The sequence below is a fragment of the Nomascus leucogenys genome, chromosome 17 (genome assembly GCF_006542625.1).
Source record: "Nomascus leucogenys isolate Asia chromosome 17, Asia_NLE_v1, whole genome shotgun sequence".
Lineage (NCBI taxonomy): Eukaryota > Metazoa > Chordata > Mammalia > Primates > Hylobatidae > Nomascus > Nomascus leucogenys.
In genome coordinates, this window is record NC_044397.1 from 85,467,088 (window position 1) to 85,491,776 (window position 24,689).

At 45.4% G+C, this 24,689-nt stretch overlaps 1 protein-coding gene across 3 annotated transcripts in view; it reads right to left on the minus strand.

Annotated features, from left to right (window-relative positions):
* Positions 1 to 5,046: 5,046 nt before the first annotated feature.
* The window catches only part of LOC100604542 (carcinoembryonic antigen-related cell adhesion molecule 8), a 108,577-nt gene continuing 88,934 nt past the window's right edge, over positions 5,047 to 24,689 (minus strand). Inside the window, exons 2-7 of one of the 3 annotated variants that reach the window (XM_030797140.1) lie at positions 18,053 to 18,128; positions 16,811 to 17,170; positions 12,734 to 13,012; positions 12,076 to 12,330; positions 7,659 to 7,790; positions 5,047 to 6,150 (exon numbers count right to left, since the gene is read on the minus strand). In XM_030797140.1, the coding sequence (XP_030653000.1) occupies positions 7,699 to 7,790; positions 12,076 to 12,330; positions 12,734 to 13,012; positions 16,811 to 17,170; positions 18,053 to 18,116 (1,050 nt within the window). In that variant the 5' untranslated portion in view covers positions 18,117 to 18,128 and the 3' untranslated portion in view covers positions 5,047 to 6,150; positions 7,659 to 7,698. Of the gene's footprint in view, positions 6,151 to 6,992; positions 7,791 to 12,075; positions 12,331 to 12,733; positions 13,013 to 16,810; positions 17,171 to 18,052; positions 18,129 to 24,689 lie in introns of those variants that run through there. The other 2 variants (XM_030797141.1, XM_030797142.1) reach the window with 2 other exon arrangements.

Consider the following 24,689-nt stretch of genomic DNA (forward strand, 5'->3'; position numbering starts at 1 on the left):
TCATTATTTTTGAGTTTTATTATTTGCCTATAATTTGGACTGAATCCTAAATTCTTTCCTGGCTATAAGTATCAAAAGTAATGATTTCAAGCTTTTCTTCATTTTGGAATATTAGAAATTAAAACTGCTTTTCTTCAAGCCCTGCAAACTGAAACTAGACAAGTTAAGTGAACTTTTGGAGAAATCACAGCAACTTATATATAAACAACCTTTGTGCCTGTTGACTACACAAAAGGGTCACATGAGTACTGGATTTGGACTGAGATTCAGAGAAATCTGTGAGATTGTCACTGCAGTTAGAAGATGCTTCAGAGACTCTAGAAAAATGAGTCTATAGGCTGGGCGTGGTGGCTTATGCCTGTAATCCCAGCACTTTGGGAGGCTGAAGTGGGTGGATCACGAGGTCAGGAGATCGAGACCATCCTGGCTAACGTGGTGAAACCCCGTCTCTACTAAAAAATACAAAAAATTAGCCGGGCGTGGTGGCAGGAGCCTGTAGTCCCAGCTACTCAAGAGGCTGAGGCAGGAGAATGGCATGAACCTGGGAGGTGGAGCTTGCAGTGAGCTGAGATCGCGCCACTGCACTCCAGTCTGGGCGACAGAGCCAGACTCCTTCTCAAAAAAAAAAAAAAAAAAAAAAAAAAAAAAAAGAGTCTATAGACTGCTGTAGACAATAGAGGTGAGCCAACATGCAACTGAAAGTGTTAGTGATCATGGCCCAAAGAATTGCTCTAATTGAGGAGGCAGTTGTGTATCCTTAATTGGAGTCCAGGATTATACTTTTTTTTTGTTGTTCTTGCTGTAATTAGTCCTTGGTCCTTTTCTGATTTGACTTCACCCCCTTTTCCATGGGAGATGACTTCCTAGGAATGAGCCTTCATAGTGATGTAAGATCAGATGAAACATAGCCACAAAGTCATGTATTTAACAGTAATTTCTCTGAAAGATTTAGAAGAATGTTGGGGGTGGGCAGGTGTGGTGGCACAGGCCTGTAATCTTCACATTTTGAAAGGCCGAGGTGGAAGGATTGCTTGAAGCCAGGAGTTCAAGACCAGCCTGAGCAACAAAATGAGACCACATCTCTACAAAAAAGAAAATAAAATAAATTAGCTGGGTGCAGTGGTGCATGCCTGTAGTCTCAGCTATTCGGGAGACTGATGTGGGAGGACCTCCTGAGCCCAGGAGTTCCAGGCTGCAGTGAGCTACGATCATGTCACTATACCCTAGCCTGGGTGACAGAGCAAGACCTTGCTTCTTAAAAAAAAAGCGGGAGGTGGGGTGGGGGGAACAGGAAGGCAAAAAGCCTCAGGGATCTCCAGATGACTGTCCTCTAAATAGTTCTTTGCTGGCCTCAAAATCTTTCAAGATGTATAGCGTTTCATAAAACAAGGCATGTCAATTATAACTTCAGGTATGCAATCAAAATCTAGCTCCTAAAACAAAAGCCTGTTAAGTTTTATTCTGATAATATTTATCTTCCCAGGCACAGAACAAAGGCAAGATGAGATCAATTATTCTTCCACCTATCCCATCTCTTTCTACCTGCCTTCCCCCCGTAAGAAAATATATAAATACTAAGCCTTCTGCAACCTCTTCAGAGAGAACACACCCACAGAGGTTTTCTGTGATTCATGTTTTCCCAGGGTGCACCCTCAAGCTCTGGCTCAATAAACCTTAACTGATCAAGACCCTTGCCTCAGTCAGTCATTCTGGATGACCACCATGAGTCTTGCACAGGCCTTCACTGATCCCTTTACTGCCCAGGTGATGTGTACCTAGGTGAGTCAGGTCCCCACGAGTCAAACACTCTTCTCCCTTTCTGCCTCCTCTACCTCCCTCTCCTTATTCAGTGCTGTGTGCCCTGGTCTGGCCCCGGCTCCAGGCCATTAGTATTAGCCTAAGAAAGCAAGGCCAGGAGGAACAGGCTGAGAAGGAAATCAGAGGCCAACAGGCATGAAAAGAGGCAGATGGGACTGTCATTTCTCAGAGCCACCCACTCTGGGTGTGTTTTATGACTGCTACTGGATTTGGAATCTTTTCCTCTTTGTGGCCATAATGGGAACTCACCCTTCTCCTACTTCCTTCCCATTACACTTTCTATGCATAGGGAACTCCTTTTATGACCAGAGAAAGGCTGTAAAAATAGTTGACAATTGAGTAAAACTGATTTTATAATGACTGGGAACCTGGCTCTGTTTTTTTCCAAAAGAGACTGACATTCCTCAAAGCCAGCTTTTATGCAGGGCTGTGCAGTTGTGAGTGTGGCATTAGGGAACAGGTACATAAGTGAAGGGTGAGACAGAAAACAAAATGCTGGCTCTTTGTCAAATCCTGAAAGTAGAGGGGGCAAAAATCATTCTGGAAGATGTATGTCATTCAGGAGACCTTGGAAATCTCAGGGTATCCTCTTCCCAGATGAAGTGGAGGATGAGGTTAAATTATGGAGTTGGGTGGGTGATACTAGGTACATTACTTCTCTGCCTCATTTTTTTTTTTTTTTTTTACGGAGTCTCGCTCTGTTGCCCGGGCTGGAGTGCAGTGGCATGATCTTGGCTCACTGCAAGCTCTGCCTCCTGGGTTCATGCCATTCTCCTGCCTCAGCCTCCCGAGTAGCTGGGACTACAGGCACCCGCCACCACGCCCGGCCAATTTTTTTGTATTTTTAGTAGAGATGGGGTTTTATGATGTTGGCCAGGATAGTCTTGAACTTCTGACCTTGTGATCCACCTGCCTCAGCCTCCCAAAGTGCTGGGATTACAGGTGTGAGCCACTGCACCCAGCCTGCCTCATTTTTTTAATCTGTAAAAATGGGGATAACATCCAGGAATTTTTGTGAAGATGTTAGCTACACGGAAAGATCTTAGGATAGTGCCTGACATATAGTGAGTTCTAAGTCAGTGCAAACTATTATTTTTATGGGAATAGGAAAAGGTGCCACCCTGGACGTGTAGAGTGAGGAGGTGTTTTCCAGCCAGGGTCCTAGCAGGCCAACTGGAGATGAAGATGGTTAAGCAGAAGCAGCTTAACTTCAGGAGTGGAAGGATTGGGGAGCAGTAGCTCATGCACAAGATTCTGTGAAAATGCCTTTACCTAACAGCAGAAATACCCAGAATGGATGTGGCTTCTGTCACAATTATTGTCTAAAAATGTGTCCTAGACTCAAATGGCTTTGCTGTAAGCCAAGTACGGAAAAGGGCTTCAGGGCTGCCTTGCACATAGCATTCATCTCGTCAAAGGAAAGCATTCATCTTGTTGAAGGAAAACATTCATTTTGCTAAAGGAATCCCGTCTTGTAGCCCTGGTTATTATTTTTGTCTCAGTACTATTCTTGTTTATAGTTTGTAAAGAGAAAGACTGAAGAAGTGTGAAATATGGAAGTGCATGTATGAATTAACAGGGCAGAACTGGGACTGGTACGTGTAAGTTAAGAGAAAGTGCGTATAAATTTATGTGAACATAAAGAGGACTTCTTGTTTTAAGCAGACCTCTTTGTATAAATAATGTGGTCTGTCTTGAGTGGATGGCAGACTCTATCACAAGAACATTCCAGCAGAGTCATGAGAGAATGGGGAGCATGACTTCTTTCTAAGTGGCAAGTTAAGAGTGTGTAAGTCGATGAAGAGAGAGGAGATGAAGGAGAAGATGGCTGAGGATGAGAGAAATGGGATGGAGAAAAGAACAGACTGAAAGGAATGTTTACCAAGGGCTCATCAGGTACCAGCCTCTGTGTCTAATACCTTACACATCTTAATTTACTCTTTGACTGTCATTTTCTGATACAGTAAGAGTCATCTTTGTGCCGCAGATGAGAAAAGGCTGTGGGAGGTGAAGTGAGTGGTCCAGGATCATCCAGCCAGTTCATAGCAGAGCTGGTGTGTTTCACCTCAAAGTTTGTACTCTTGCCTGTGATTCACACAAAACAGTGAGATATAGAAAGAAGGCAAATGAAATTTTTGTTGTGGATGATGTTTATGGAAGTTACCAGTGTTAGGCAGAATAACGGCCTCCCCAAAATGTCCACATCCTTATCCATGGAACCTGTGCATGTTACTTTATTTGGCAAAAAGACTTCACTCTTGAGATGGGGAGGTTATTCTGGATAATCTGGGGTGGCCCAGTGTAATCAGAAGGGTCCTTGTAAGTGAAAGAGTGAGGCAGGAAGGTCAGGGTGAAAATGCTGCAGTCTGAGAGACTCCACTAACCATTGCTGGCTGTGAACATGCATCAAAAGACAGAATTTCAACTAATGTAGTTATAGATCTAATTGGCTTTTAATTGTGATTCAGGATTTAGGGCAGCTCTCACTCTACAAATACAGTGATAGCTGCCCCTGGGCAATACAATAACAAAACAATGGGTTTTGTCAAATTGGAACCAGTAAACAGAGCCATAGAAATAAATGGATTGGTTAACATCAGGGTACTTCAGGTTACTCTTTTTGGGGTAAATGTTAAAGCAGAGGGGACTTCCTTCTGATGTTGACTCAGGGAGACTGGAATCTTCTGTTTTCAGAAAACATTGGTTTGTTTTGAGATCTGCTTCCTTAAAATTCAAGTTGGAGTATGTAGCATTTAGCATGAGTGGCTCTAATTTGGAGTCTTTAGACTCTCACTTAAGTGAGAGTGCGACCAAAACTTAAAGCATTAGCATTACTCTCAGTTATCATCATTTTTGGCTTCCATTGTTTATAGGTTATGATATCCTCCTGATCACACATTTCTTTGAGTTTATGTAATTCCAGCCAAATAGAGACCATTTGATATTTGATGGATGACAGCACGCAAACATTTAAAACTTTTAGAGATTACAGCACACCAGGGAGACCACTAGTATGACTATGAGGAAGATAATGTTAAGAGTTTGGAGTATGCACCTTTGGTAAGATACAAACCAACTGAAATAGAGTAGATAAAAGAATGAACCAGATGAGTGTAGCCATTTTAACCAAGTAGCATGTTTATTAACTTTTGCAACTGAGACTCTATAATATCTGATATATTTATCCATGTGCAACAAGAAGAGTCATAAACTACACAGACTCCTCTATGATCAGCCAATAGGGAGCAACTTTATTATCTAGCATTGCATGCCTGGGTTAAATTAAAACAGGCAGTGAGAACAAGTGAGTCTAGGAGTCTGACTCTAAAAGAGACCATAGTACATTTGAACAAAGAGTTGTGTTAAAGATGCTGCTAATGTCAGCCATTGGGTGGACTAAAGGATCTCGTACGTAAAAATTTGGGGTTGACACGATAGATTAGACACTCCGTTAATCTATCATTCTCTGTATTTTCTCAAACATAACATCCCAATCAAAGCCTTGATAATATAACCAATGTTTTAAAATATATCCCATTTTAAAGACAGCAGATTCTCACGGAACTTGTGCAAATAACTGAATTACCATAAACATATGAATACTCATGAATAGTTGCCCAGTTCTGTGGCAGTCAGGAGGGAGCAAAAGTAAATGTTATAATTTTTGTTCACAAAAGTCTACTTTACCAAATTGCAGTAAGGTATAGATAGCTTAAAAGATAAAGAAATTCATAAATCTGAAAAAGAAAACAAAGAATTGGCAATTTGTCAAATAAAAAAATCTTAAAAATGGGCCAGGTGCAGTGGCTCACGCCTGTAATCCCAGCACTTTGGGAGGCCGAGGCAGGCGGATCACGAGGTCAGGAGATTGAGACCATGGTGAAACCCCGTCTCTACTAAAAATACAAAAAATTAGCCGAGCGTGGTGGTGGGTGCCCATAGTCCCAGCTACTCAGGAGGCTGAGGCAGGAGAATGGCGTGAACTCGGGAGGCGGAGCTTGCAGTGAGTGGAGATTGTGCCACTGCACTCCAGCCTGGGCGACAGAGCGAGATTCCATCTCAAAAAAAAATCTTAAAAACATTATCCTCATTATTATTTAGTTCAATGAAATTGATTTTTTTTCCTTCTGTGTTTTGGTCGGCAACTTCACGAAGGTATCAGCCTGTTTGCAAGTTCTTAGGTTCTTAGACAGTCCAGTAGCATGATCTTAAAGTTATCAGAAACTTGTGTTCAAGAGTACTTGTCAGAGTCTTTTCCATAAATCTTGAAGAAGAAGCAATTTTGAACGGTAGCTGGTTGCAAATGCTTTGAGGAAGAATAAAAACAACTGTCTGTGAATGACAAAGATTGAAAATGACTGTGGTTAAAACTATGAGGGGAGTTCATTATGATAAAGACACAGCTCACATAGAAATTTAGTTACTTCTGTGGCATATGACATTATGACTGATAACATATTTGATTTCTAGGAATCTCATATAATTTTGGAACACTTATATCAGTAACATAACCATAAATATAACTTAGAGAAGGTTTAGCACCACTTATCAATTGACAATGCTTTCCATGTAATTTAACATATCAAATAAGGTGGCTTTTCCACTTAGCTTCTGTTTCTCAACTGGATTACTGATTTCTTGGTAGAGCCCATTAATGAACAGGGCCAGCAAAGTATAGGCTTTTATATGTTGAAAAAGTTTTCTAGGAAATTCTAATACTCCCAGCTAAAGAACCATTGTTTTAGCCTCATATTGTACGTATTAGAACAGGAGTTCTCCATCCTGGTTACATGTTAGTAGCATCTGGGAAGCCTTAAAAATTACCAATGCCTGGGTCCCACTCCAGACAGTAGGTCAGAATTTATGGATGGGGCTTTAGCATCATTTAAAAAAACATTTCTCAGTGATTCCAATGTGTAGCTATATTTCCCATCAGGTTTCTCTGATTTCTTGTGGCATTCACTTTTTCTACTTTGGTATCATGATTGTTTTTCATATCTTATCTCCTGTCTTAGGTTGTATGTTCTCTGGGTTAGGGACCTTGCCTTCTTCATTTCTGTATCTTCATGAACACATGAATTGGTCATCAGGAAAAGGTTCTCAACCACACGTAGGCTATGTCCTGAATCTCAGGTTCACACATTAATGCTAGAGTCATTGTTCTCCATGAGGTCAGAGGTTGCTTGCTTTGAAGGGTATATGGGTAACTCCACAGTTCAGATACTGGATGGGAGATTACCCTGTTTCTAGGCATAGCATTGGAACTACGAATTCTATGTGTATATGGGGTAGAGGGGCAGGGATGTGTAGGAAGACAGTCCTAATTAGGATGGAGGAATTATACTAGGGAGTAGAGGGAATGGAAGTGAGAAGAATTAGTAAAGAGAAGAAATGTGAACTTATCAAATAGGCCAGAGTAGGCCTCTGAAGATTCTTGAGTAAGTGAGTGAACTAGATTTTAGGAAGGTAATGAGACAGTCATATGCAAGGAAGATTTCAAATACTAGAGACAAGGAGTCAAGCAGGACTTGGAGCAGTTGTTGAGGTCTATGGGAGTGGAGAGAATGACACAAGTGAGAGATGTTAAGAAAGGATCAAAAGACTTTCGTAGTGCATTGAATCTGGGAAACAAATGAGCAGAGGCTGGGGATAATCACAGCTAAGAGACAGTGGGGTACAGGGAGCATGCAGACCAGGGAAGAAGAGACCTGCAGGAATTAGTGCTGAGAAGCAGGAGTTTATTGGGAGGAGGAGGAGATCCATTCCCAGGATACAGGTCCCTCTCCCAAGCATGGCGGTCAGCCCTGCAGGAAACAGGACAAGAGGAAAGGCCATCATACCTGCCAGTCTTCCTGAAATGCAGAAACTATACCAGGGCTACTATATCAGAGCCACGCTGGCCAGTACTCCAATCATGATGCTGACAGTGGCCCTAGCTGAGAGGCCAGGAGAACTTCCTTGTACTAAAGCATCTGTCATGAAAAGAAAAGAAGAGAAGGAATGAAGTTGATGCCATTTTACAGTGGGGTACCCCAGGAACCAGCTCCTAGCATGAAGTAGTCTCTACTTGTTTTTTCAAGGAATACATTATTTTTGTGGGAAGGTTGCTGGGACATGATTAGCCAACTATATTCTTGCAGGATTTTTTCCTCTCACCATGGTTGACGATCAGTCTTCTGTCAATTTCATCCTGGCATTTCTTTACTCAGATATTTTGAAGACTTTGTGATGTGAAAAAGCTGATTGCTATTTTATGTGTCATTAGAACTTTCTACCTTTTCACGGTTGCATCTTTGTCTCAGTGTCTTAGTTGTGGCAGGTCTCTTTGGCAGGGAGCTGATTGACAGAAGGCCCAGGTCAGTGCATTCCAAATTGACCACCTCCTTTGCACAGAGACCTCTCTTCCCAGGAGCTCCCAGCAGAAGTATGGAAGCAAGCCCAGTTTTGTGAGACTCTGTTTAACTCTGATGGGTGACTAGTTGGAGGACGCCCCATCAGCCTTGCCTAAACTCACTTAGAACTGCACTGCTATCTAAAACTTCTTTTTCTTCCTCCTTTACAGGAATCAAATCTGCATCGTGGTCTGAGGGCTCTCCCAGGCTCCTCTCACACCCGCCCCATTTCCCTCACGGGTGTTTTTCCTAATAAATTATCTTGCATGTCTAATCCCATCTTGGTTGCATCTCAGTGGGTAAAAACTAACATACCAGGTTTGATTCTTTGCGCTTAGCTTTTTTTTCTCTCTCTTTCACATGTAACCAGTAACCATGTCCTCGTGTTTTCTGTGTTGCCTCTTTTTTTTTATATGTGTGTGTATTTACCTAAGATACCTTTTACACACACACACACACACACACAATTTTTTGCATCTGTTTCTTTATTTCTATTGGAACCATTTACTTTTGGCCCTCACCAGTCAACTTGGGCTGATGATTAATGCTATGTTAGCTACTGTTGAGGGGCACCTCCTATGGGCCAGGCCCTGTGCTAAATACTTTACTTGTATCTCATTTGATTTATACAATAACCCTGTCAGGTAGACATTATTTCCATTTTACAGATGAGACGACAAAGGCTTAGAGTGGCAAAAAATCTTTACTGATGTCATATGGCTGGTGAGAAGTAGACTTGAGATTTGATTCTAGGAGTACCCAACTTCAAGCTAATGATAACAGTAGTAATATACCAGCTAAAATTTATGAAACATTTCCTCTGTGTGGGTGTTTTGCTAAAGGTTTCATTGATGATTACATCAAACCCTTAAAACAATGCTATGAAGCAAACACTGTTACTGCAATTTTCAGTTGAGGAATCAGAGGCTCAGAGAAGTTAAGAATCTTGTGCAAGAAATTTATAACTGTAAACCCTTACATTAAAAAAGAAGAAACATCTCAAATCAACAACCAAATTTACAACTTCATGGTATAGGAGAAAAACAAACTAAACCCAAATATATTGAATGAAGGAAGTAATAAGGATTAGAGTGGATATAAGTGAAATGGAGAATGGACAAACAATAGAGGAAATCAATGAAACCAAAAGTTGGTTCTTCAAAATAAGATCAGCAAAATTGACAACCATTAACTAGATTGACTAAGAAAAAAAGAGAGAAATGGAAATTACTAAAATCAGAAATGAAAATGGACTCCTGGCATGGTGGCTTACACCTTCAATCCCAGCACTTTGGGAAGCCAAATCGGGAGGATTGCTTGAGGCCTGGAGTTTGAAACCAGCTGGGGCAACGTAGGGAGACCCTGCCTCTACAAAATTAAAAAAAAAAAATCCGCTGGGCATGATGGCATGCACCTGTAGTTTCAGCTACCTGGGAAGCTGAGTTGGGAGGATTGCTTGAGCCCAGGAGGTTGAGGCTGCAGTGAGTTTTGATCGCACCTCTGCACTCCAGCCTGGTCTGGCCTAAAGAGTGAGACTCTGTCTTTCTCTCTCCCATTCAATGGGGAAAGTGCAGTCTTTTCAGCAAATGATTTTGGGAAAGCTGGAAATCCATGCAGAAGGATGAGCTGAACCTTTACCTGACACCATATACAAAAAACTAACCCACAGTAGATCAAAGACGAAATGTAAGAATAAAAACTATAAAACTCTCAGAAGAAAACACAGGGAAAAAAACTCCATGACATTGGATTTCACAGTGGTTTCTTGGTTATAATAACAAAAGCATAGGCAACAAAAGAAAAAATGGATAAGTTGGACTTCATGAAAATCAGTAACTTTTATATATCAAAGAACATTGTCGAGGAAGTGAAAAGGCAACCCTTGAAGTGGGAAAAATATTTGCAAATCATGTATGATAAGGGATCAGTTTTCAGAATATATGAAGAACTACTACAAATCCACAACAGCAAAAATCCAAAAACCCAGCTAAAAAAGGACAAAAGACTGAAATAGAGATTTCTCCAAGGAAGATATACAAATGGCCAATTAGCACATGCAAATATGCTCAACATCACTAATACTTAGAGATATGCAAAACAAAACCCCAATGATAGAATACCTCAAACACAGGATGGCTTTTATTAAAACACACACACACACACACACACACACACAAACAACAAGTGTTTTTAAGGAGGTGGAAAAGTTGGAGCTCTAGTGCATTGCTGATGGAAGTGTGAAATGTTATAGCCACTGTGGAAAACAGTATGGCTGTTTCTCAAACAATTAAACAAAGAATTACCATTGGATCCAGCAATTCCACTTCTGGACATATATGCAAGAGAATTGGAAGGAATTTGAACAGACATTTGTACACTGATGTTCACAGCAGCATTAGTCACACAATAGCCAAAAGGTGGAAACAACTGAAAAGTCCATTGAAAGATAAGTGGATAGAAAAATGAGGTGTATCCGTACAATGGAATGTTCTTCAATCTTAACAAGGAAGAAAATTCTGATACATGGTGCAAAATGGACGAACCTTAAAAACATTATGTTAAGTGAAACAAGCCAGACACAAAAGGCCAACTGTTATATAATTCCATTTATATAAGGTTGTTAGAATAGTCAATTACATGGAGACAGAAAGTAGAATGGAGGTTGCCAGGGGTTAGGGGGAGAAGGAGTGAGAGTTACTGTTTATTGGGCAGAGAAATTTATTTAATATGGTAAGATGAAAAAGTTCTGGAAATGGATGGTGGTGATGGTTACATAACACTAAATTGCACGCATAGAAATAGTTAATGGTGGCCGGGAGCAGTGGCTCATGCCTGTAATCCCAGCACTTTGGGAAGCCGAGGCGGGCAGATCACCTGAGGTCTGGAGTTCGAGACCAGCCTGATCAACATGGAGAAACCCCATCTCTACTAAAAATACAAAATTAGCTGGGCGTGTTGGCACATGCTGGTAATCCAGCTACTTGGGAGGCTGAAGCAGGAGAATTGCTTGAACCCAGGAGGCGGAGGGTGAGCCGAGATAGTGCCATTGCACTCCAGCCTGGGCAACTGGCCCTACCCCTTCCCTTTCATGCAGAGACCCTGTGGCTGAATCTCCCTGTGTCTCCAAGTGTGCATCACTCACTGTCCTCTGTGCTGTGTCCACAACCTCATACAGCTGTTGACTTCAGAGCCAGGGCACAGCTCAGGAGTCTTCACGGAGGCTCCCTGTCTTCCCATTTTTGTGCAGCCTGACTCGGGGGAGGCTTGGCTTCAACTGGCAACTTGATTTAGCCAGATTTGGGACAGGCCACCTGGGCACCTTCTCCATACACTCGGGTCCCACCCCAGGTGAAGTCAGGGCATGCCCTGTCACCAAGGGAGCTGGGAGTAGAGTCTGAGCTGCTCCTCCCTCATCCAAGGGGCTTCTTCCTCTTATTTGGGGAACGTTGTGGGCTTGTTTCAAAGCTTTGGATGTTTCTTGCAGCTAATGGCATAGGTAAAAGAAAACAAAGGGGTAACGGAAACATAGGGGTGCCATGTGTTGGTGACAAAGAAAAGCAACTTGACCTTGAGGACCCTCCTTCTTCCCCCTTTGTGGAGTCCTTTCCATGACATAGGGCTCTGGGGCTGATGAAGGCCCCTTTCCACGTTTCTCAGGTTAGCCCCAAGGTCAGCCAAGAGAAATCAGAAAAACAGGCAGAAGAGCGTCTATAGAGATAAACTGGGAGGGTTTAGGAGAAAAGTTGGGGATTTGCTTGTGCATTTGGACACAGGCTGGGAATGAAACTTTTTTTCTGGCTCGCCTCTGAAAGCCAGATAGACTCTACCAGAAAACATACTGCCAGTGCTCCAGGGATCCACTTACCAGAGACTGTGATCATCCTGACTGTGGTCCTGTTGCGGCCAGTGGCTGAGTTAGTGGCGTGGCAGGCATAGGATCCGCTGTTCTTTGCAGTGATGTTGGGGATAAAGAGCTTTTGTGTGTGTTGCTGGAATGTGCCATTGACAGACCAAGAATACTGTGAGGGTGGATTAGAGGCCGCATGGCAGGAGAGGTTGAGATTTACCCCTGCATGGTAATAGGTGTCTGAAGGGAAAATGGTGGGGGCATCTGGGCCATCTGGAGCAAAAGAATAAAGTCACAGGTGATGTCATCAGAGGGAAGGGGAAGCTCCTGGTCTGTGGAAGAGCCACAGTGTCCCTCTGAGCCAAGTCACAACCCTGAAGTCCCAACCAAACCCCTGCTGTTTCTATTGAGACAGAGTCCAAGACATTTACCTGTTTCTCCCATCAGAAGATATGGACTCCAAGTCTCCCATGACAGGAGCACCCCCTCCCCTCTTATTCTTGGTCAAGGCTGGGCCTACCCATGTTTGCCTGGGGCAGAAAGTCATGACCAGCTGGGTTTCTAGGGGTGGGTGGGGATCTGCATTTTTGGAGCTGAGAGGGACTGAGAGGCCTGGCCTCTGGCTGTGTGGATTTGGGCTGGCGGCCTGGGCCACAGAGGAACAGAAGATACTCACAGAGGACATTCAGGGTGACTGGGTCACTGAAGTTCGCACTCACTGGGTTCTGTATTTCACACTCATAGGGTCCTGCATCATTCCTTGTGACACTGAGTAGAGTGAGGGTCCTGTTGCCATTGGAGAGCTGCAGCCTGGGACTGACCGGGAGGCTCTGACCATTTACCCACCACAGGTAGGTTGTGTTCTGAGTCTCAGGTTCACAGGTTAAGGCCACAGCATCCTTGTCCTCCACAGGGTTGGAGTTGTTGCTGGAGATGGAGGGCTTGGGAGTCTCCGCTGTGCAGATAACAGAGAGAAGATTGCCCTGTGTGGCACCTTTGATTTCTCCACAGGCATCTTTCAATCAGAGTTGGCATCTCCCACCTCTCAGCCTACTCAAGTCCTTAAAAGCCCACGGCAGGTGTGTGTGTCACAAGACAGATGCACGATGATCAGGGCTCGGAGACCATGAGGCTGCCTTCTCTGCGTGGGAGAAGCACAGACTTTCTCAAGTCTGTGCTTGAGAATTGAGCAGCAGCGCTGGGTTGTGGACAGACCCAGGACTGGGAGTTACAGATCCCGGTGCCTCTTCTGGTCCCTCCCTGACCAGTCTGCCTGCCTGGCCCACCTAGGGGTCCTCACCTGAAACATATAGGTGCTGGGTCCCTTCCAGCTTCACAGTCCTACTTTGCCCTTTGAGGTGTGTTTTTGAGAGTTCTGTTTCCAAGAACATTCTAGAGATGGGAGATGATGGGACTTGCCACTATCCTTAATTCCTGACTGGATGTTTCAACAGAAATAACACAGGGGAGGCCGGGGCAAGCCTGGAGGTCGGTTCCGTCATCAGGCAGTGGAGCCACAAGGTGGGGCAGTTTTTCCCAGGTGTTTCATCGTGACTTACTTGAGCCAGTGACCTCTAAAGATAGAGCAGAGTCCAAGGAATGATCTAGAAGGAGTGAAGGGGACAGACAAGAGCAGGTGGCTTTGGAGCAGAACCCTGTTTCCTTTCCTTGGTTTTTAATGTCCCTTCTTTCCCTGCAGGGGGCAGGTGAGGAGCTGTGGATCCTCCCATAAATACATGTGGACATTTGCAAATGCAAACTGACTGGTGGGAAGGGGGAGCATGAAGTGCTGGAAATTTGGCCCTCATGGACCATGGGTGTTTGACAGTTATGAGAGAGAAATTTGGGAAGAAGTTTTGCAAATATTTTCTCCCACTGGACATTATGCAAAGTGAAATAAGTCACTGACAGGACAGATACTGTAGGATTCTACTTACACGAGGTTCCTAGGGTAGTCACACTCATGGAATCACGTAGTAGAATGGTGGTTGCTATGGGCTGGGAGTGGGGGGAATGGAGAGTTGTTCATGGGTCTGCAGTTTCAGTTACACAGGATGAGGAGGTTCTAGAGATCTGCTGTACAGCTTTGTGCCTATAGTTCATACACAGTATTTCTTATGCATAAGGCTTAGGACCAAAAGTGTTTTGCATTTCTAACTTTTATAAATTCTTGAACATTTGCAGTATACTTACTGGTTTAGCATCTCAAATCTGAAAATCCCAAATCCAAAATGCTCCAGTGAGCATTTCTTTTGAGCATCACATTAGTGGCCAAAAAATGTGGAATTTTGGAGCATTTCAGATTTGGGATTTTTGATGGTCAACGTGTAACTGTAATTTACATTTTAAAATTTGTCAGGAGTTTAGATATTATGTTCTGACTATAGTCAAAAACAAAATTGCGGGAAACATGAATTTTTTTCCATAAGTAGAAATGGCTATTAATTGTCCACAGATCTAAAATCAATTGGTGGAAGGAGTATTTCTCTTGATAACAAAATAAGGTTTAGGCGTCCTGTGAATTCCAGCAGGATCACATTATGCGCAAAGGAAGATCCTGAAGTTCACTTGAAATTAGCAACTTCCAGGTAGAGGGAGGCACGTGAGTCCTGTTAGGAGGACAGAACTGGTCAGAGAGGAACTCTTAGGTGTGTCAATTCCATAAAGGGAGGAACAATGCCAAATTAGGAGAAGCGATGTGTGTTATGTTAGTAAATTTAGAAAGCTTCCTGCCCCTAATTCCTACGCAGAGTTAGGCAAAATTGGGAGGAACCCAAAACAGGCATGCGCAATGCTTTCTTCATTTTCTCTTGACCTCAGGAGACACAAGTAGAGTTGGATTAGGTTTTTGCGAATTGGACAGAGTCTAAGTGAGACGCCAGTGGCTCATGCATCTCCCCACCTGAAGGACCCCATCTTATCACAATGGTGCCATCATGAGGACACAGATTTGTGTGGAACAGGCAGTAAGCCCATCAGACAGCACCTGCCTGGCCATCTAGGATCTAGTCTCTAAAGAGGTTTTGGATCCTTCATTCTCTCATTCATTCCCTCTCTCCTTCATAAGAGAACGATTGAGTGTGTCACATATTGGGCCTGTCCTGGTGCAGGGTGTGAGTGGGGAGAGAAAGCAAAGTCCTCTCTTTTGTCCTCCCATGGGAGTGACAGCAACACATCAGGAAACAGGATTTCAGGTTCAGTGAGGGGGGTTAGGATCTTAGAGGGAGCCTGGACATTCCTCACACTGGCTCTGACAGTTGGGGCAGGTGATTTAGTTCTGGAGTACAAATTAATCAGTTGCTTATTTGCTCTCACTTCTTTGAGCTTTGGATGCTCAGGAAGAAAGGATTTGAGCCAGTGGATGACCATGGGGTCCATGGAACCCAATAAGCCCTGCCTTCTTGTGGAAGAGAGGATGGGGCTGTGGCTGGAGAGAGACCTCATGCGACCCTGATCTGTCCCTTGTGTTTGTGTGACCCTGGTTCAGTGACTGTGTCTTCCTGTGCCTCTGTTTCTTCTCAATAATAAGCTTCTATTAAAAGAAATAATAGGCCGAGCGCAGTGGCTCACGCCTGTAATCCCAGCATTTTGGGAGGCCGAGGCAGGCAGATCATGGAAATAGAGACCATCCTGGCCAACATGGTGAAACCCTGTCTCTAATAAAAATACCAAAATTAGCTAGGGGTGGTGGCATGCACCTGTAGTCCCAGCTATTCGGGAGGCTGAGGCAGGAGAATCGCTTGAACCTGGGAGGCGGAGGTTGCAGTGAGCCGAGGTCGCACCACTGCACTCCAGCCTGGCAACAGAGACTCTGTCTCAAAAAAAAAAAAAAAAAAAAAAGAAAAAGAATTAGAAAAAGAATTATTATTTCTTTCTCAATAGGAAAATGATATTTTCTGCCAGGTTTTCTATGAATTAGCATTAAATTATTCATAGTCACTTGACCTGAAACTTGCACAGAGGAGGCGCTCACACAAACCGCACGGGTTATTATTTGCCTCCATGAGAGTGTCCCCTTGGCATGATCCCTGCTGGACAGGTTGCTGTTAGGAACATCTTTCTTCTATTTCTGCCCCTGGGGACACTGAACTTCCTATGGAGTCTCAGCCTCCCAGGCCAGTTGGCTGATGACCTAAGAAGCTTGCCCATCTGTCCTCTCCACTCTGAGTCTCAGGTGAAGGACAAGACTCTGTCCTTGCCCAGATGAGGCTCTGGAGTCTGAGCCCTGGCTGCTGAGCAGCTCCAGGAGCCACAGCCCTTGGACGGCTGGTAAATCTTTGCTCCTATTTGGCCCTGCCCAGGAGGCTACAACCCAGTGCTGGCATAGGTTTCCCGGGGTTACCTGGAGTCAGGATCCTGGGACAGGGGTCTGGAGCAGGGGCTTCCAGGGATGAGCTTCTCTGTGAGGATCCCAGGGGGCCCCTCAGGTCAGGCCCTGACCCAGTTCTTCAGAGTCTTTCTCAGGGTCAGGTCCATGGGGAGGGCACGGGGTGCCTGGCTGAGACTGATCTCCTTCTGCTGACTCCCCCCATCAGACTGTCATTCCTCTGCCGTGAGTGTCTGCAGGGTCTGGATGAAGGAAAGGAGTTCTGATCTGTGGAAGTCTGTCTCCCCTGAGTGTGTCCTGCACTAAATGTCCAAACCCTAAAGTGGGATGTAATGCAGAGAGGGACACAGGCACAGCCAGGCCTAACAATCCTGTGTGTGTGAAGAACTGGCCCCCAACACCCAGAGGTCATGGGGAATCACTCACGATGTACGCTGAACTGGCCAGTTACTTCTTCATTCATAAGATTTAGCTTTATGACTTGCAGGGTGTAGGATCCTGTGTCATTTCTGGTGACGTTCCGCATCAGCAGGGATGCATTGGGGTATACTGTCTCTCGACTGCTGTACGCAGGCCCTGGAGTAGTTAGTTTATTTGGTATTACATATCCTATAATTCGACGGTTGGCGTCCACCGTTTCCCCTCTGTACCAGTTGTAGCCAAGAGGGTCCTGGGGCAGATTGTGGACAAGTAGAAGAATCTCCTTCCCCTCTGCAGCATTGGATGGCACAGCTTCAATAGTGAGCTGGGCAGTGGTGGGCGGGTTCCAGAAGGTGAAAAGTGAGGCTAGGAGAGGGAGAGAGCATCAAGCAATATTGCAACTTATGTATTGGAGTGGAAAAATGGGGACATCAGCTTTGGAGTTTGTGTGTTTTTGTGTGTGTGTGTGTGTGTGTGTGTGTGTGTCCTACTGAGTCAATCAATGTCAGCAGCACAGTCCCCATTTCTTCAACACCTCTGACCTTGGCATTTCCCTGTGTGGAATCCTCTTCTTCAGGGTTCTGCACAGCTCCCTCCACACTGCCCTCAGATCCTGCTCACATCAGGGCGTCCTTGGGAGACCCTTTCCCTGACACCTCCTCTGGAGACCCTGGGTCTTCCCTTTCTGACCTTTCCCTGCTGTGTTCCCTCCAGGGCTCCTGTCAGTGCCTGACCTCACGTTCTAGATCTCTTTGTGTGTCTGTCTTCCTCCCCAGGAGAGTGTGAGCTCTGTGAGGACAGGGACTTGTGTGATGTTGGCTGCACCCCAGTGCCTGGGACAGACTGCAGACTCCTGTGGATGAGTTCCTCAGCATTCCCTGGGCCCTCTGCTTCCTGGGGTTTAGTTGCCAATGTCTGACGTTGTTGGCTGAGGACAATGTTTCATATCCTGGTTATGCTTTTATTTGAAGTGTCATCTGGTATGGTTATTATTATCATTTTTCAAAATGTAGTGGCCAGTGATGATTAACCAGGAATATGGAACACTTGAGATGTTCCTGCCTCTTACCAAGTCCAGTTCAATGTGATTTTCCTGTTGTGACCCCTGCCCCTCTCTTGTGTCCTCTCCTCTATTAAGGCTCCAACAGAAGCCCTCTGTCCCCTCTCAGAGCCCTGTCCTCCCCAGGAGACCCCAGCCAGTCACTGCTCTTCCTCCTCGTGTCCTCTCCCAGGAAGTCCTCTCCTCACCTGTGAGCAGGAGCCCCTGCCAGGGGATGCACCATCTGCAGGAAGGGGCTGAGATGGGCCCCATGGTCTCTGCTGCCTGCGTGTTCTCCTCTGTGGAGATGAGCCTGGGATCCAGAAACTTTCTGAGCACGGCTGTCAGCTTTGCTGTCCTTCCTCCTTTTGTGCTGAGCCTCTTCCCAGGGCAGGAGCACTTCTCAGGCTCATGGGCGGGGTCTGTGCCCAGGACACCTCTCTGTCCCCTCCCCTCTCAGTCCTGCCTCCCTGTCCCTCCTTTCCCTTTATTTTCTGTCTGTGTTTCAGGCCCCTGGGAATTGCTGAGGTCTCTGACTCCTTCAGCAGTGATTCTCTCACCCAACCTCTGCACACACTATGCAGACACACACACACACAGAGACACACACAGAGACACACACACACACACAAAGAGACACACACAGTCACACACACCCTGGAGATTGGATGAGCACAGCCCTGTGCCCTCAGCATCCTGCAGCCCATGTCTCCAGGTCGGGGTGCACAGTCGCTCCCCCTGCCCTCTCCCATCCCCATCTGGCTCTGCCCTTCAGATCAGGAGGTCAGGGCTCCGCAAGGACCCTGTCACAGGGACACCACCACTGAGCTTTGGGGAGGTGTGTGCTCACTGGTGAGAGCGATCCTCCCCCTCTCTCATTGTGTCAAGCTTGGTTGCAGCTTCCAAGGATGGACATTTAATGTCCTGGATATCCCAGAGGAGACTATCCTTACTGGTGGTGTGCAGGGCAAATAATCTCTTATGCCTCCTGAGAGAGAGGGCTGTTCTGGTTGGTCAGTGGGGGCTGTGGGCCTAGTGGTCATCAGGGACAGGTATCAGCCATTTTCTTGCTCTTTGGGTTCTGGCAGCTGAGCTGGGGCTCGGGCCTTCCATGTTCTCTCTGACCATCTTGGGTGTCCTCTGTTTTCGCCCAGCTGACTGTCCTGTGGTCACCCCACCTTCCCTATGGTTAGTGCAGCAGGAAGTGGGGAGTTGCCCAGGGGCCCCACAAGACAGTGCTCTCTGAGATCCAGGAGAGGGAGCCTGGGACAGAGCAGGGGCTCAGAGCTGGAGGGACTCATCCCAACTTACTCTGCAGCCAGGATGGGCTCAGCCCTCTCCATGCTGATATCTCCTGGGGTCTGTCCTAAGGGTTTGGACCTGGCCAGGCCTCTCTGTGTAGAGGAAGGATGGGCAGTGGCCGGAGAGCCTGTCTGGGGGGACGTTGCTCACACCTGAGAGGGCAGGTAGGGGTGGGCCATGTTCTGGGAACAAAGGGAGCTCATCCCTTGCTCCCCAGGTTGTGTACATGAGAGAGCGCTCTCCTCCCTCCTGGCTTCACGAAGGACAGCAGGGAGCAGGTGGCCACATCCCAGATAGTGCCTGGGCGTGACCATCACATACTCTCCAAGCCTCCTGGGGTGCAGAGGGAAGGTCATAGGGTGCCTGGCTGATTCCCCAGAGGCACTGTGGGCCCTCAGGCAGCTGTGGTTCTGTCAGCGCTGGGCTCAGCCTGTCATGCCCTAGAGAACAGGACACACGGAGCAGGGGTGGGCATTTAGGGAGCAGTCACAGAAAGAATTGATGAGGATAGAAGGAGGTCACGAGGGGAAAGCGCCCAGTGTGGCGTCGCGTGCACCAGCGCTGCCCTGGGAGATGCCTTTAGCTAGGCCCAGGGAAGGATTGGGTGTATGGGGCAGGAGCTGCCTGCAGAGGGAGCGGCCTCATGTTGCCGTCTGCCTGGCTGCAGGGAGGAGCTGACAGAGTCCGTATGGGGAGCTTGGAGGGTAAGGAGGACGTGGGCCGAGGTGCCCTGGTGAGGGTGGACTCTGCTGGGCTGTGGGTTCTGCTGAGGGAGGTCAGCAGCCCCTGGGAAGGCTCCAGGCTGGAGGGACTCTGCCGCCCTCTGGTGGACTGGAAGGGAAGTGTGGGTGGCCGCAGTCCCAGGCCAGGCTGCGTGTTTTATTCCACATGGATCTGCACATTTCACACGAGGTCACCCACATGTTATGTCAGAGCTCCATCACATTCCAGCCACATGAGTCCCAGTCTCTGTGGTTGCAGGTTCACTGTCCTCCCCCTTTCACAATCAGATGTCCCAGACACAGATTTCTGTCACCTGTGAGTTTGTGTTTGTGTGCAGTGGGCTGCACTGTGTATGCCCTGGTGCAGTGATGTCTGGGTGGGGCTGAGCACTGGGCAGGGAGAAGACCCCCTTCTCCAAATTTCATCACGTTAAGGATAAAGGCTTCAATAATTTTGGGGGGACATATTCAGTTTCCAGCAGGGGAGCTGGGAGCTGCTTCATTTCCCGTTCTTGAGACTTGGCTTTCTTTGCTGAGATGGCTTCAAACTCACAGTCCCACTCTGGGCTGTAGCCCCACAGAGCCTGTTTCCTCCTCACTTTTTCTGCCCATTCCTGGGTTTTCTTCCTGTGCTACCATCTCCCTGTGGCTTCACCTGCTCCCGTTCCAAGCAACTTCCCCTAGGTCGCTGCCCCCCCTCACCATCTCTGGCCTCATTGGCCTCTGCCATTTTTTCTGAGGCCTGAGCTCAGAGTTCTGAGCCCTGATCCCAGGAAGGGTGAAGCTGGGATGGGTGCTGTCGAAGGTACTGTTCTCTGTGGACAGCTTGACAGTGAGGCACCCTGATGTGTCACCAAGGAGGAGGCCCTTGAAGAAAGCTGTTCTTCAGGGGTGCTTGCATCATAGTGGGGGTGGGGGGTAGATACTCTGGAGTGGGCTGGACCCATGAACTGCAGGGACCCTGTTCTATCTCAGGGACCAGCTCCTCCAGCCCCGTGTTTTTCTCTGTGGCTGATTCTCTGGTGTGATCTCTGAGCCTGTGTTAGTCCTCCTCACAATGGTCACAGCTGTGTGTGGAGATCTAATGGGGTGTGTGTGGCTCATGTGCTCACACAGAGTGTCCTGGGGTCAGGCTTTATGACCTACCCTGCCCCAACTCCACAACAAGATCTGAATAATGTGCCAAGTAAGATAAAGTCAGAATCCATGGGGGAGGGTGAGAGTCCTGGCAGTGCTGAGGTCTGTGCCTCCAGCTTAACTCTCAGTCTCTTTGCAAATACATTTATGTTGTGCATCTGCAGTTGGCTGGGCAGTTTCATGTCTCTAAATCCTTGAATCTCTCTGTGGATAAGGTCACGAAGGGTCTGCATGTAAGTGCGTGAGGGCTATCTGATTAGGGTGGGTATGTTTTACATAGTAGGTTTTCTTCACCAAAGACTTTTCAACAAATTGTGATAGAGTGTATATATGTACATTCATATATATTTGTATGTGTAAGATAAATATATATTTATAAATATATCTGTAAATATGCACATTTATATATGTATAATGTGCCATTTTAACCACTTTAAAATGTGCAAACAAATGGAGTTAACCACATTCGCAATGTTAAATAACCATCACTAGTATTTTTCCTAGAAAATTTTCATTATTCCAAACTGAAACTTTGTATCTTTTAAACAATAACTCCCTATTTCTTCCACCCTAGACCTTGATTATCTCTAGTCTTTCTGTCTCTATGAATTTGCCTGTTGTTGGGGTTTCTATAAATGGAATCATACACATATTTCATTTTGTTTCTGGCATATTTCATTTAGCATAATGTTTCCAAGGTCCCTGCATGTTCCAGCGGGTGTCAGAGCTTCATTCCTCTTTATGGCTGATTCACATTTTGTTTTTATGTATCACCATATTTGTTTATCCACATTCATGTGTTGATGGACACTTGGGTTGTTTCCATATTTTATCTATTGTGAATAATGCTGCAGTCAACACTTTCATTTGAGTACCTTTTTGAGTCCCTGGATTCAATTCTTTGGGTATAGGGCCGGGCGCGGTGGGTCACGCTTGTAATCCCAGCACTTTGGGAGGCCAAGGCGGGTGGATCACGAGGTCAGGAGATTGAGACCACGGTGAAACATCGTCTCTACTAAAAAAAAAAATACAAAAAAATTAGCCGGGCGTGGTGGCGGGCGCCTGTAGTCCCAGCTACTCGGAGAGGCTGAGGCAGGAGAATGGCGTGAACCCGGGAGGCAGAGCTTGCAGTGAGCCGAGATTGCGCCACTGCACTCCAGCCTGGGTGACAGAGCGAGACTCCATCTCAAAAAAAAAAAAAATTCTTTGGGTATAGAGCTAGAAATAGATGCTGTTTCACATAATAATTCTTTGATTAGCACGTGGAGGAATAGCACAACTGTCTTTCATAGTGGCTCTACCTTTTTATATTCTCACTAGCAATGTATGAGGATTCCAAATTCTATGTAAGGCTGCCACACATTATTTAACATTTTAAAAGAATGGTAGCCATTGTTGTCAGTGTGATATGGTATCTCATTGTGGCTTTGACTTTGCAGTTTTCTAAGAACAAATGATGTTGAGTGTCTTTTCATGTCCTTATTGACTATTTGTATTTCTTCCTCTTCCTCTTTCTCCTCTTCTTCTTCCTCTTCTTCTTGTTCTCCTTCTCCTTCTCCTTCTTCTTCTTCTTTTCTTTTTTTTTTTGAGATGGAGTCTCACTTTTTTGCCCACGCTGGAGTGCAGTGGTGCGATCTCAGCTCACTGCAACCTCCACTTCCTGAGTTCAAGGGATTCTCTTGCCTCAGCCTCCCAAGTAGCTGGGACTACAAGCGTGCACCACCATGCCCAGCTAATTTTTGTATTTTTAGTAGAGATGGGGTTTCACCATGCTGGCCAGGCTGGTCTCAAACTCCTGACCTCATGATCTACCTACCTCAGCCTCCCAAAGTGCTGGGATTACAGGCATGAGCCACTGCACCTGGCCTGTATATCTTCTTTGAAGAAATGTCTATTTGAGTTTTTGCCCATTTATAAATGGGGTGGTTTGTCTTTTTGTTATTGAGTTGTAGCAGTTCTTTATATATTCTGGACAGGAAGCTCTTCTATATGTAATTTGCAAATTTTTTCTCCCATTCTGTGCCTGGTCTTTTCACTTTCTTGATAATGTCCTTTGATGCACAAAAGGCTTGCATCTTTATAAAGCTTAATTTATCTATTTTTCCTTGTTGTTGCTCATGCTTTTGTGTCATGTCTAACAATCCATTACCACATTCGAAGTCATCAAGATTTACCCCTCTTTTTCTTTTTCTTTTTTTTTAAAATATATATTTTATTTACATAGGTTTTTGGGGGAACAGATTGGTATTTGGTTACATGAGTAAGTTTTTTAGTGGTGATTTGAGATTTTGGTGCACCCATCACCCAAGCAGTATACACTGAACCCAATTTGTAGTATTTTTTCCCTCACTCCCTTCCCACCCTTTTTACCTGAGTCCCCAAAATCCATTGTGTAATTCTTATGCCTTTACATCCTCATCACTTAGCTCCCACTTATGAATGAGAATATACGATATTTGGTTTTCCATTCCTGAGTCACTTCACTTAGAATAATAGTCTTCAATCCCATCCAGGTTGCTGAGGATGCCATTAATTCATTCCTTTTTATGGCTGAGTAGTATTCCATCATATATATATATATATATGTATATATATGATGTATATATACACACACACACACACACACACATACACATACATATATACCTACCAAGTTTCTTTATCCACTCATTGATTGATGGACATTTTTGTTGGTTCCACATTTGTTTTGGTGACTATGGCTTTATAGTATAGTTTGAAATCAGGTAATGTGATGCCTCCAGATTTGTTCTTTTTGCTTAGTCTTGTTTTGGCTATGTGGGCTCTTTTTGGTTCTATATGAATTTTAGGATTTTTTTTCTAGTTCTGTGAAAAATAATGGTGGTATTTTGATGGGAATTGCATTGGATTTGTAGATTGCTTTTGGCAGTATGGTCATTTTCACAATATTGATTCTACCCATCCATGAGCATGGGATGTGTTTCCATTTGTTTGTGTCATCTATGATTTATTTCAGCAGTGTTTTGTAGTTTTCCTTGCAGAGATCTTTTACCACCTTGGTTAGGTATATTGCTAAGTATTTTTTTCCAGTATTGTAAAAGGAGTTGAGTTCTTGATTTGATTCTCAGCCTGGTCGCTGTTGGTGTATAGGAGAGCTCCATCACGTTCCAGACCCATGAGTCCGTCTCTGTGATTGCAAGTTCACTGCCCTGCCTCTTTCACAATCAGATGTTCCAAATGCAGGTTTTGCGTCACCTTCTGTGAGTTTGTGTTTGTGTGCAGTAGGTTGTACTGTGTATGCCCGGGGTGCAATGATGCCTTGAGATGAGCACTGGGCAGGGAGCAGAAGAGGGAGGTGCAGGGCGGGAATATCAATGTTAGGGGAGCAGATGGGGAGCAGGGACAAATCATCTTCATTTCTTGTTGTCAGGGACAAATTCTGGGGCACAGCACCTGATTCTGGGGCACAGCAACCCACTGTTCGTGTTCCTGGGTGTCGTGAGTGCTCATAATTTCATGCGTCCTTGGCATCCATTTCTTAAGGTGTAAGCTTAACTGCCTCATATCAGAGGCAGGACTTGGTCACCATGACAGTTTCCAATACTGTACCCAGTCAAAAAGGCTCCAGTTAGTGGCCAGAGATAAAATCTTAGAGGCATCTCTCCTGCCTAGTGTGCTGGGATCCCCTCCCTCCAGCTGCTTCCTT